General features: G+C 40.4%; 1 protein-coding gene and 1 non-coding gene across 2 annotated transcripts; both read left to right on the forward strand.

Annotated features, from left to right (window-relative positions):
* The first annotated feature begins 2,760 nt into the window (after window positions 1-2,760).
* Trnaa-cgc (transfer RNA alanine (anticodon CGC)) lies at window positions 2,761-2,832 on the forward strand. The gene has a single exon. It is a non-coding gene; the product is annotated as a tRNA-Ala (tRNA).
* A 6,861-nt stretch (window positions 2,833-9,693) lies between these two features.
* On the forward strand, window positions 9,694-13,327 carry LOC140237224 (R3H domain-containing protein 4-like). Its single transcript, XM_072317166.1, has 5 exons — window positions 9,694-9,806; window positions 10,301-10,499; window positions 11,280-11,365; window positions 11,894-12,035; window positions 13,030-13,327. The coding sequence occupies exons 1-5, from the start codon at window positions 9,801-9,803 to the stop codon at window positions 13,131-13,133; spliced, it is 537 nt and encodes a 178-aa protein (XP_072173267.1). The 5' UTR covers window positions 9,694-9,800; the 3' UTR covers window positions 13,134-13,327.
* Window positions 13,328-13,640: the final 313 nt, after the last annotated feature.

Consider the following 13,640-nt stretch of genomic DNA (forward strand, 5'->3'; position numbering starts at 1 on the left):
TCTTCTTCACGTAACAGTGTTAAAGAAAATCTAGATTTGCACAAAGTTACTGCCAACACCCTATAAGCAGTGCATGGATATTCTTAAAAGGGGATGGCTAGTACAGTAACTGATCAGTGGGAATCAGTAGGAATGCTGGGGATGATTGTTCCAATCCTTGTGGGATTCATTTAAGAGTTATATCTATTGTTGTGTGAAAATTATTTGCTTCAGAATGGTCTCATATTCAAGTAATGTGCAGTTTAATGTTTCCAGGTTAGCATGCCTGTACAGTGACAGGGCGATCGTTAACGCGCCGTTCCGTTGTGTGCCAATGCATAGCACCCTGTTTGTCTCTTCTCAATCACGCCACGCAGGGAAGGGCATTAGAGCAACCATGTGGCATACCGTAAGTGCTTTCATTATGCACAGTCACATTGACACATTCTAACGTCAATTACCATTAAGTCGGCACTACCTAAAGTCGCCAGACATTCACATCGCATGTAACGCACGCGCGCCGCGATTGGAGATCAGCTGGGGTGACAGATTTTCATCGCTCTCAAAAGACATTCCTAATTCACCTTTTTCCTCGATAAAAACACAAGTAACTGTAATCCAAATGTATTTTATCATAAAAGTAATAGGTGACAGAACCATTTTTAATTCAAGAATGTTTTTGATTTCGAATGGATTTCAGGTGGCAGATTAACAATAACAAAGTTTTTCAAACGCAAGGATGCACAATGCATCCTAAAATGTACATTGAAGTGTGTGTACGTTGTATAACACATCTGCTAATAATGCATGTATGTGGCGCGCTATGGGCGGCAAACTAATACAGTGCCTATCGTTATTGACGTTAATTCGCAAACCTGAGTGCGTAGGAAATACATACAATGTACACACAAGTGGCGACTACGCGGTAATTGACATCAAACATCGCATCCCAATGCGAAATCTCACACACTTGCACAGCACCGGAACGCTAACACATGCATTACCCCCGAGGCACTTGACAGATTGTTGTAAAAATACAGTTTGTAAAATTTACTAAGTATGGTCTTGACCGAAAGATCGGTCTGTATCTGGACGTCGGGGATACACGTAGATCTACACGTATGTTCCGTGGAGACTGTGTCTGGCTTCATGGAATCCCCTCCTATACCCCTCACGTCTACGGAGGGAGCAGAGCGATGCCGATAACGTCAAATGACACCTTTTCTTGGACAGACTGATCTTTTCTATGTGTGGTCATAATCCAGCGATTCCAGGCATAGAAATAGTCCAGGAACAAATACATTTGTCTTGACCAAAAGATCGGTGTGTAGAACCATCTATCTCACACTTGCTGTCGGATACTGCGTCTGGCTTCACAGAAAGGAGGAGAGTGTCACAGAGTGATAACGTCAAAAAAAAAAAAAAAAAAAAATGAAGACTCGGCCGAAGACTCCTCCGGACAGACGGATTCTGTCTAACGTTACAAATACACGAGTCATACTCATAGACTAGGTTAGTTAACTGTTGTAGCCTTCGACTAACGCCATTATTCTAGTAAATTTAGTAGGTCTAGTCTAGTAGGCCTAATGTTAGACAGTATCAGTAGAATCTGCATGTGCACGGACTAGAAAACCATTATGAGAAGAAGGCACTCTGAGACAACTGAGAAATGAAATGATCCTGTTAATAAAATATTAGGCCTACCTAACAAAATTAGAATTCTAGAAGACTATCAATTTAAATCTTGACGTTACATTGTGTCTGTAAAATAGAGTGTCCCTACCCTACACCAGTTTTTATAAATCTAATTTCACGAATATTATAAAAAGATTGAGAAAGGACGAAGAAAACATCATATTAATCGTGCATGGCTCACCCAGATATCGAAGATGCAGACACGTCCGAGGTACACATCAATGGAACAACATGCTGATGTTCTTGATATGAGCGTAACCACCACACTTGTCTACTTACATGGGGTGAGTTTCATGCGCCGTTCGTTGCTTCGCTCGCCGCGCCGATAAACGTAATTTGGCTACTACCAGCGCAGTATCCCAGCGGGCGATTATAGCGCTTTACGCACACACGTACACACACACACCCACAACACGTACACACAGTCCAAAGTCGGTGTAGCGGCGAGCGGCAGCTCCTCACCGGATTGTATCACAACGACCGGGGCACGGTGGGGGGATCAAACCAACGTAGTCCGGCGAGAGTAAGCAGCTGACTTCCATGCAACGTGTATGCAGGGATCAGCAGCAGGCTGGTGACACCAGTGCAAATTTGTATACATGCGCGACTCGCCGTAAACTTCCGGATCGTCTGTAATCGATTACACCGAGTTCGGGCAGATCCATTTTCTAAAAGGTTGGTTTCTATCAACTGTAAAAACAAATTTAGAATACATTGTAGTAAGACCCCCTACGAAACGGAAATGATTTACAACAGAAGTGTATGAATATCGAAGTGTCATTTCTATCCTATGTAGACAATACTAGTATTTGATATTGCTGTTACGGATATCTACTCTGCCTCAACCACAGTAGTTAACTCACCCCTTTATGTCTCATGGTTCAATCGGTATTTTACTCACAAATCACCCACAAATCCTGCAGTTATTGTTTCAAGAAACATTTTTGTGGTTCAACTGAACATGAAAAGGGAAAATTACATATGTAATTACATTGTGTAGTGTTAAAATGAAATAATAGAGACTTTGCCTCCAAAAAGTAAGCAATTATTGAATAAATTTATCTTTACCGCTCTTTTAAAGCTATAGGGGGTGTAGCTCAGTGGTAGAGCGCGCGCTTCGCATGCGCGAGGCCCCGGGTTCAATCCCCGGCACCTCCAGCAAATGATAATGTGGGCCTTTTGCTTTTTTTTTTTTCTTTTAATTGTGTATGCATTATCAAGTGTGTGTCGATTCATAAATCCCACGGACATTTTTTTAACATCATAAAACATTATTTCTAACGAACATTAAGCCTTGAAGCATAAATCTACATGTCTAATCCAAATAAAAGTGAGATTTTACAGGCATAATTCAATGGCTAGTAACAAAATATACATAATCAATGACTCAAAGCAATTAGAATATTGTTCATAGCTTTGTCAACCTTGCATGAATAAGATAGGTGAGTTCTGTAATGAAATATTCCCATCATTTGAACATGAATAATGGCCAACTTAAGCCGGATAGAAGTTGCAGTACAATAGATCAGAACATGGTATTTTCTCAGCACATTAAACGATTCTTGACATGATTGACCGTGTTGGCAACGTCACTAGGGCATGGACCTTCCCCTGACTCTAACCCCAATCCTAATCTTGAATCTCTACCCAACCCTAACCCAAACTCTAGCTGCGAGATTCACTCTGAATCGCTCAGTACCAATACCTCAAATGTCACTATATCGATAAAGTATAATGCCGCAAGAACTTGATTGGACCACTCGGGAGCAGTGCAGAGAAAATGTCAGGCTAACCAAAATTCACAATAATCTTGCTCATCTTTCGGCACAAGACTATAATAATACAGGTTACTCAGTTGACGAGAGCCTCCCAACTACATTCCTAGATACCATACTCGAGAACTGATTGTCATTCGTTCTTCCCTCAGAATAGTGAGGAGCTGGAATCGAAGAGGCTCTTTAGAACCTCTTTGGCTGGAATTCACTGGCCTCGGAAATTGTTGCAGCGCCATCTGTGGGAGCATTCCGAAACCGACTAACGGTTGATCACAATTAATGGCTATAATAGTCTTTGTTCTTCATATTTGTTATGTGCTTGTTAATATCTGTAAATAAACTGCATTATGATGTAATAACACAGTCATCTTCAGCTTATTGAAGGAGGCAGACCAGGAGAGGAAGAAGAAGAACCCTATAAACCTAACCCTATATAACCTTCCTCATGCTGTATTGTAGACCTTACAATCATCCTCGATCGCCTATTTATTTTACTGTGATTTGGCATGGATAAACACATGCCAGACACACCTTCAAAAAAAGCTATTTTTGTCTTCAAAATAAAAAAAAAAAAATGTTTGAATAATACCTGTCCACGCCGAATATTTCGCGAGGTTTTTATTTTCGCCAATTTCTCGAGTCAGGTGCAATTCGCGAAATTAAAGACACGCAAAACAAACAAACGATATGAATGTGACGTATTGGTATGCATAATCTCCGTTCAGTTCCGAGTACTCCACGATCGCGAAATCACCGGGAAGTACGATTCGCGAAAATTTAGACTCGCTAACATAATACATATACGTTTAGTTTGTCGTGGGTTAGTACCAAACCTTTATTATTATTATTATTATTATTATTATTATTATTATTATTTGGTTAGAATTATATGGAAAAGTATAATAATTAGGGCTGGTGACACACGTTCGAGAAATCCTTTTACGAGCATTTTTTGAATGATTTACAGCAGTTATATAAATTGGAAGTACGAGACCGACAGATTAATTTCGCCGTTTCACAAAAAGTAACCTATAAGATATTTTTCTCCGACCCAGATTTACAACTCTTGTCCCAAAGCTTAGGGAATTTCAGTTTAAACTTCTTCATGGTGGCACTTTACACAAGGTTAATCTGTTGAAATTTGGGTTTGTTTCGGATGATCTCTGTTCTTTCCGCAATAAAAGCACTACGACATTTTCGCATTTATTTTGGGAGTGTATCAAAGTGCAGGAGTTGTGGTAAATTATTATTCAGAAATTGAATTTTGACGAACTTGGGAACATGCAATAGGAAGTTGTTTATACAGGTATATCTGGAAGCTCATTAAAAATCAAAAGATGGAATATATACAATTGTATTGCTGATTAAATATATTTCATATTTAGCGAGATCAGAAGGGGAGGTACCAAAGTTTAATGATGTTATAAAGTATTTTAGGATGTGTAAAGAAGAAGACAATTAAGATAGCGATTAAAAGAGGAACAGTTTGAATGCATTTGTTAAAGTGGAAATACATGATGCATGCTGAGGATGAGATGTGATTTTTTTTTCTGTCTTGATTATGCCCTATCTGCGCTTTATTGTCACATCGTTGTCGCTTTTCCTCTTTTATTGTTTCCCCCATTTCAACATCACTTCCACATTATACGATTATGTGTGTTAAAAAAAAGAAAACAAATCGGATTTCGTTCCTTTGGTTTAAAAAAAAAGAGTCACAATGTAAGATTGGCATTATTTTGTACAATGGTTGTGCACACTGTATTATGTCTTTGTATTAATGTAAGACTGACATTTTGTACAATGTTTGTGTAGAATGCAGTTTGTCTTTGTATAATGTTTTGTTTTTGTTTCTGTGAACGTGAATTTTGTGATGGTTGATGAAATTGAGCGAAATTCGAATAAAGAATTATAAAAAAAAAAAATGTGTGTGTGTGTGTGTGTGTACGCCATTCTCTATACAGCTGTAGCAATAGGCCTACACTGTCAATATTAGGGCAGGCCATCCCAATATCCCAACTGTTTTAATATAAGTGTCACTTCTCGGGACATGCCCTCCTGTTAGCTATCATGTTCCCTGAATTCTGTGATTGATATGACTGGAATAATGTACCTGATACACCCCAATATTATACAGCAACGTTGTTCCTAATTCCAAAGTCAACTTGGTAGGGCGAAATCTACAAAACTGTCCACTTTGAATATCAGTGCACGTTGATTTCTATTCTTTTCTACATGAATATCGCACAATAAAATTGAGTTCTACAGCGTGTGGCCCACCGAATGGACTTTACACGTATTGTACTAGTACGCGCGCGACCCCAGCGCGCGTGTTGACAGTGAACACCCTGCATTTATGATGCGAACTAGGAACTGTAGTAAACAACCGGCGGCTCGGAGGAGGGCGGCTCAGCTCAGCCGTGTAGCGCCAGCAGCCCAGCCAGCTAGCCACAGCTCAAGCAACTATCGATCTCTCTTAGCTCCTTGGAGCGGATTGAGGTGTCAAAAGCTCCTATAACCTTTTTTACTTTTACTCGAGTGTTGTTTAGATAGGGAAACAGCTACTAGTAAGTCACAATGGGGCTACAGAAGGATGAGGAACGCCAGCAGATGGAGGAGGATAACAAAAAACCGTTCGGGTAACTATATTCTTTTTTGGCTGCCTTCTTTTTTAGCGATAGAAAACCTGGCAGTCTGCTGTTTACCTTTTCTGATAACAGTGGGTGATGCTAGCACTATGCGTTAGCAGTAATACTGTTAGAACCCGTCTACTATACTGTAGCAAAGACACGGTATCGCTAACTGTTGTCTTATGCGTGACAACGGCGTAATGTTCACATGCAGATCTGCTGCTACATAGATAGCTGCTGCGATTTTAGCAGACGATGGGTGTGGACAATGGACATTTGATTCATTAATTATCAACTAAGTTTGAGCGTATAGGATTGTCAATCCCACTGATTCAACTGATTGATTGTTGCTTCTAGTTAGATCTTGTTAGTCTGCACACTTTGTATGTTTGATTATTGTTGATCAATGTTGATGTTAAGCTTATTGAAGGAGGCAGACTTCACCAGAACCGTTCAGTAGAAGAAGTTGCAAGAAGAGTTTCTCAACTGGGAAGAGCTGGAGGGGATGTCTCCCTCCTGCGGTATGGAGCTTTACTCGGGTCTAGGGCCTGGTGGTATGGTTGGGGCACCACCTATCGACAGGGCACCTTCCCATCGACACCCTGCGTATCATGGCTGTTTGCGTATAGAACGAAAAAGTACGCGCGGGATTAAGTGTCATTAGCTATAAAAACAATAAAAACGAAGAAACGAAAATCAAACTCAAACAAACCAAGCTAAAAATTACACATCCGATCAGTAACGACGCATGGCTGTGAAATTCACGTGTATTACCTATGGCCTGTGAAATTCACGTGTATTACCTATGCTGTGAAATTCACGTGTATACCTATGGAGGAGAGGGGGTGCCGATCGCAAGGTTCCCTTTTTAGCTGCGCGAAGAAAACGGAACGCACGCACTAAAATTGCGCTATTTTAAAACGGAGATTCATAATCAACGAGACGGTCACGACATTCAAAACTGCAGTATTTATGGCATATTTGAGGTCAGAATTAGGCGGATTTGTATTATATTTTTAGAATAAACAAGCTACAGATCCTTAGGGTGTCGATACGTGGTACCCCCAACCCTACATGGTTGTTTTGTTTGTTTGTTCATTTCCATCTGAGAAGATGGCTGGACAGCCCATTCAGCTACGCTAAGCTGGTCTTCCATCATCCATGGGGTCCAGTTGGATGTGAGGTGGGACCACTTCACCGGGTTAAACACCCTGCTCTTTACGATGAATGAATGAAGCGGGATCTTTTAGTTTCATGAGTTGTGACTCTCTCATACACGGGACCTCCATTCCATGTCCTACGTATCCGAGGGACAGAGTGTTTTGCCTCTTGCTAGAGGGGATGGTATGATTACACACAACATCGCTCGCGCTCAGTCCAGACTTGGGTTCGAACCTGGGTTCTAAGGATTGTGAGGCAGACACACTACCGACTGAGCCAACTCATTCTGAAAATCTTATTAAGTTTCTCCCTAAGTTTCTTCACAAGTCAGAAAGTTAGGATGTGCCTGGGAAAGACAGAATTGGTACTCTGACATTTCTTCCTGGGAACTTCTTAATGCAAATTAAGTCATCCTTGGCTTTCTTATTCTTAAGCCAGTCTTAATTGCCTTGTCATAAGGAACCAACCAATGGCAATCGCATATTCAAATTATGATGCACGTGTGTGCGGCATATTCCCTTTCTCATGCATGCCCATTTCGCGCATCAAAGTACATGTTGTGCGCAGTGAATGACAAGCGCCTATCACAATGTTTTGCAGCTTGCTATACATGTATCTTACTCTTTAAATAGCAACATACATAGAACAGGGGTGGGGCTTTCCTAAGTATCTTCCTTCCTAAAATTCTTTCCAAAGTGCATTGTCGAATACCAACTTCTTCCTAAGTCAGAAATTTGCATATCTCATCCTCATTTGCATATCTTCCTAAGTTTCTTCCTAAGTCGTAAGTTTAGGAAAAAAAAGTTAGGAAGACACCTACTTGTAGAAAGAAACTTAGGAAGATCTTCAGAATTATACCACAATGGAAAAAATGCTGACTAAGTAAGAAACTTCTTCCTAGGATTAGGAAGGATTTCAGAATACAACCCTATGGCCTAGGTGGAGAAATCATCCAATTTGGTGCATAGGATCTAGTATTTTCTAGATCTACCTGTGGATGCATGCCATGATGCTATTTTACTTGCATAATAATCAGTGGCGTATCTAGGGGAAAACGGTGCCCGGGGCAAGCGCGAAAATTGCGCCCCTAATTTCTGAAAAAGTGTTCAACCCCAACCCCATCCCAGTAGGGACTTTTAAAAAAGTCCACTATATGCTTTTTCAAGCACTTAAAATGGGTCTTTTGAGGGCGGGCAATCCTCGGACGGCATTGTAGTCGAATCATGGGCAGCTTTGGATACAGTTGAAATATGGAAGGGGATGCTTTTTGAAGGGCAGTACCATAATATGATGATAATGCATGCTTCAATTTTAGGGCTTACATGATGTACAAATAACTGCATGTACATTGTGTATGTCCAAAAAGTATGAAATAGTGTAGACTTGTTCTGTGGTTTGCTCTTTACATTGTTTACCATTGTGATGATCATTTTAAGGCTGATTGGTGGAGAAAACAAGCCAGTTGCTTCATCCCAGAACCAAGGATTGACCCCCAAGAAGGCGACACCCTCAACAAGTTGTCTGGGCAAGTCCCCTCGCCGCAAGAAGAAGACCGGAGTACGAGCAGCGCGCAGGAATGAAAACAGTGAGTATTTATAAATAGCCTGAAAACTTGCCAGATACAGATTTGGGTTTTGAATGTCATGATTAGACTGACATTAAATTGGAGTGACAGTTTACATTGTTTCTAAAACATTTTTCTGCCCTGATTATTGATTTATGATAGGCTTGTTTAATTGAGCATTATTCAAAGAAGATAAGGTATCTGTTATGTGAAATCCTGCACAGTGTAACAAAAAAAAAAGAAGAAAGACATAAGTGTACATTCACATGAGTTTGTGTAGCGCATGATTTAAGCAATTTTCATATTTTTTTTTTTGTAGATCTTGTAATATTTTGTTTTTTTGTTTAAGTAAATGATTGTGTGAAAAGTATACACATCTGTAAATGCCTAATTCATTAAATGGAAAGTTTCACCACTAAACAGCACCACATTCTGTGAATCTAATGACCAGGGCACTGTTTCATGAAAGTTGTCACACTCAGCCCTGACAAGTTGTCAGTCTCTGACAATTTCGGTAAAATCCTTGGTTTTGATTGGCTGAGATGCTCTGGTCACTGACTGTTACTATGGTGATTGTCAGAGACTGACAACTTGTCAGGGCTGACAACTTTCATGAAACGGTGCCCTGAAGTGTCCAGTTAGGTAGAATAGATATGCCACAACATGAAAGTCATCATAATTCCATTGATCTGGAATTGCGCTATAATCACTCTAATCTATGTCATAATATCACAAACCGCTTCCATAATATGTATGTTCGCAATAAGCAGGTGATCTATTCGATATTCCTGGCTTGTTTCAAGAAAATCCATTTTCCAAAGAGATTACTTTGTATTACCTTTTGATTTTGATCTCTCTGCGCTTTCTTCCACCGTCTGTCCAGCCAATTTCCTGTTTACCCTGCTGGATGAAGAGTACTCGGTCAAGGACCCGGAAATCACCGACTTCATCTCTTCACACCAGAGCGCCTTTGAGCAACTCTTTCTGCAGCAAGAACAGATGGAGGTGAGTCAAGACTCCCCCCACTCCCCCACTCCCTCATCCAGATCCAAAGGGTCAGCCTATTAGTACCCCAAGGGATATTAGATTCTCCTTCCTCCCTAATGCCTCAACATCTACATGAACATCTGTAGGCTGAGATGATCGTGAACCAAATTTGATGTTACATTCATTCTAGGCATATCAGGATAAAAATTTTAGCACACATGACATAATACACTTTGTAATAGACCTGGAAAAATTGCCAGACACTCGTTTCGAGTTTAGGGAGTTCTTGAATTGTGTGTATTTTTAGACAAATGTGAAATGCATATTTTCTTCTTTTTTTGTCAACGATTACTTCACAAAATATCATGAGAGGTTCCAGAAATATTTCAAAATTTTTTTCTTTGTCAACAATTACTTCACAAAATATCATCAGAGGTCCCAGAAATATTTCAAAGATAGCTGTTGAGGGCTTGAAGAAGTGAGAAATTATGACATCCTCCCAACTGTTGCAGATCTGGAGTGAGTTCATGAACCGTTCGGAGGAGGAACAGGATCGGTTTCTGCGTGAGGTGGAAGAGGGCATGTTCCAGGTGGCCAAGAAGGCGTCCGGGCAGCGTGCCGCCGTCCAGGACAAGAACGGTAACCCTTTCTCCGAGGTGGAGCCGCCAGCGAAGGAAGAGAAGCCCACCGAAGTCGTTGATCAGAGAAAGGGTAAGAGTGGTGTACAATGAGTGGGGAAAGGAGGAATTACATGAATTTGGTAGCCACTGGCAGCCAGCAGGAATGTACTGTAAAACCATAGATTTTCGTGTGCATTTTAATTTCACTAATTTTGCTAGAGCCAAGATTCACAAAATTGAAATGCGTACATAAGTTCTTGTCTACACTGTAATGCATTGGATGCCAGTGGCAATTCCAAAAAAATTTCATGCAGCAAAATAGGCTGTCAGCACCAATATGCGAGAATTTATTTCTGCGAATATTTCTTGCTTTACAGTATTATTATGGGGACACTTGACCTCCATCGGTTAACACTGAAGTTTATAATCTTGACAATGATTTTCAACAATGTTATTGCGCATAGTTCAAGCAGCTTACTAGTTTATGTAATAAGTGTACACATTTGAACTGCAATCTGAAATAAATTGCCTCAGAGAATAGTTTGGTTCTCAAGGATTATAAAAGCCTTCTTTTTTTTTCCTTCTTCTTGCAAACAGTCACAGCAGATCTTAGTTTGTAATTTTGCCAAAAATAGTTCATAATGTTCATAGAGATAGTCGTAGATACACGGTATCTCTTCTTTGATGCTCGTGAGTGTGTGATTAGATTTGAGCTGTGTGAAAATAAAGGCAAATATTCCATTTTGCAAAGGGCTGTCTTTGTAGTGAAGAAATAAGATGCTTTCATACTAGATGATGGTGGAGTTGAGAGCGATCACTAGTCAAAAGTGTTTTGTCTTTCCCTCATGGTAACCTCCGATGTGACTTTCAGATAATCCAGCCCACACTCCCCAGGAATGTTTCAAGAGGATCAGCACTCGCCTCCAGACCATGCTGCGACGGAGACACCTGCCGAAGGTGATTATCTTCCCCATTCATCTACAAATTGTATTGGTCTCTCTCCAGCCAAAACACTTTCGGCTTGATAGATGGAGGGTTCAGGAATGAGATGTAACCGTCCTTGTAACCTTCTAACATGAAAGCTGCGCAGTCAAGTAAAGTATTGGTATGCAAGATTTGACATTAGCTGTGATGGAAAGATAATGATGAGGGATTTCACTGTAGCCACCTTGAGGAGACATGCTCACAGTGTGTTGTCAGATGTCAGCCTGTGTAGAGTGGTAGTAATACAGTGTAGTAACATAATCAAACTGACTGTTGAAAGGAAGTAACTGTGCAGTGCGGAAGCTGTGGGTAAGTGATGACATGTGAACATTTGCACTTTCTGTGGCATTTGTTCAGGAAACAAATTGCCACCCTGAATTTGTGTACTGTCAGAAGGTCATATGTCCCAAAATGGAGCTCTAGCCCTGAGGCCCTTGCTGCATAGAAACCAATAGAGGACTGTGCGTTGATCAATGTCTCCTGACCCTTCATCTGTTACAGGGAGCCGTGGAGGGTCATGAGGAGGAGCTGCTGGAGTGGTTCGGTGACGACCCAAGCTCTGTCTTCATCTCCAGCCTGCCGAGCAGCTTCGACCGACTCCTCCTTCACGCCGTCTGTCAGTATCTGGACCTCAGCTCCGAGAGTAAGCCACCTCTTGCACAGACCGTCTGGTCTGTGCCACATATTATGATATTCTTTCACTAGAAAGGTTCTTATGATGTATGCAAACATTGGACTTATGCCCTTCTGCCTGTGAGCTGCCAGCAAGATCGTCCCAATTACTGTACATGCCATATATTCACAAGCATGTTCTAATCATGACTAGCAAGACTAGTTTACAAGGTGGTTAAATTTACAATCGAGCACCACAGCAATAGAGAGAGATATAAGTACCAATTAATACATTCCTTTCAAGAAGTAGAGTTTTCTAATACCAGGTTTCCCTCCGTTTAGATTTAACAGATTTCCATCCGTTCAGATTTTATCCATTGCATAATGGGAGACAATACTTTGGCACATTGTTAATTCTGGGCCTATCAGTTGACTCGGGACATTTTTGACAATAAAACTGCTTGCATGATTGTTCCAGACAAGTGGCCATATGAGATAGATGTGTTGCAATGTACCTATACTTTTATTCTCTTCTATAAATGTCTTCCAAACGGCCAATATGAACAGATGCTTGTTGCTGGACAAGTATGGATGTAGTTTTCTTGTTAATAATTTTGGTTAAAATGTCACAGCAAGAAATTCCTGACAGAATCTGTAGCAATGGGAAACTGGCAGAAAGCAGTGTGTGTAATTCTATATGCTTAGTGTGCTTTATACATGTAGGAGTCAATCATATTTGGGATGTAGTCACTTAAACGTCTGACATGTCTCTCTAAAACAGTATTCACTCTTTTGGGGGGTTAATTTTATCCAAAAAGTCATCTTTTAGATCAAGTTAAGATATTCTGTATTCATTTTATAATTGTGTTTTTCATTATGGATGGTTTATCTGGCTTTTCTGTATGTTACACTGAATAATGCAAACATCATAACCAGGTGAAAGAAAGAAAAATAACATAATTTAGCATGGTGTGAAAAGCTCTTTGCAATCTGTCTCACTTGGACTCTTACCCGCATTTATGCAGGTTTTGACTGCGAGGGTCAACGTCAGACCAGAGTAGAGAACAACAACGAGTTCTTCCGTCCCCCATCCATGCTCCTCTCAGCTTACCTCGACAGCCTCAGATGATGGGGTTACAATCATGGCCTTTGTCCTTTGTTGATGAGTACAACAATCAGAGCAGCATCTGAGAAACCCTCCTTCTCCGAGAGCTTGCATCACTCGTACCATCAAGGTTAAAGGCACGTTGAAAAACAAGACGTAGTTCATCTGTAGGTGTGCTGATCTTTTTCTTATCCCAAGATCTTTATAAGTCTCTCCTCCTACTCACTGTACTAAGTGCAAACATAATATATTTAAGTTATCTCCTTTGCATAAGATGCGAAAATGTGTTTCTTCATTCAGAATATGAATACAAATTCCGTTTCAGCTTGCAGTGAAGGCAAAGTCCGTAGCATGAGCAACTTTTCGAATGTGCGATGTGTTATTTAAAAAAAATTTCACATGCTTGTTCATTTTTAGATTGATCGTGTTGATCAAGTTTTTGGATGCAAATATCTTAGGTGCACATTTCTGCTGAAATGTAGTTTTCAGCTTAAATTTGCACACTTATCATGTGGGTGAAAATGTTTTATA

Source organism: Diadema setosum, chromosome 13 (genome assembly GCF_964275005.1).
Source record: "Diadema setosum chromosome 13, eeDiaSeto1, whole genome shotgun sequence".
NCBI lineage: Eukaryota > Metazoa > Echinodermata > Echinoidea > Diadematoida > Diadematidae > Diadema > Diadema setosum.

Excerpts from the sequence above, each read along its gene's own strand:
- LOC140237224 (XM_072317166.1), top strand. Across the intron at positions 11,366-11,893 it reads GACGGAGACACCTGCCGAAG|GGAGCCGTGGAGGGTCATGA; the intron begins GTGATTATCTTC and ends CATCTGTTACAG. Across the intron at positions 12,036-13,029 it reads TCTGGACCTCAGCTCCGAGA|GTTTTGACTGCGAGGGTCAA; the intron begins GTAAGCCACCTC and ends GCATTTATGCAG.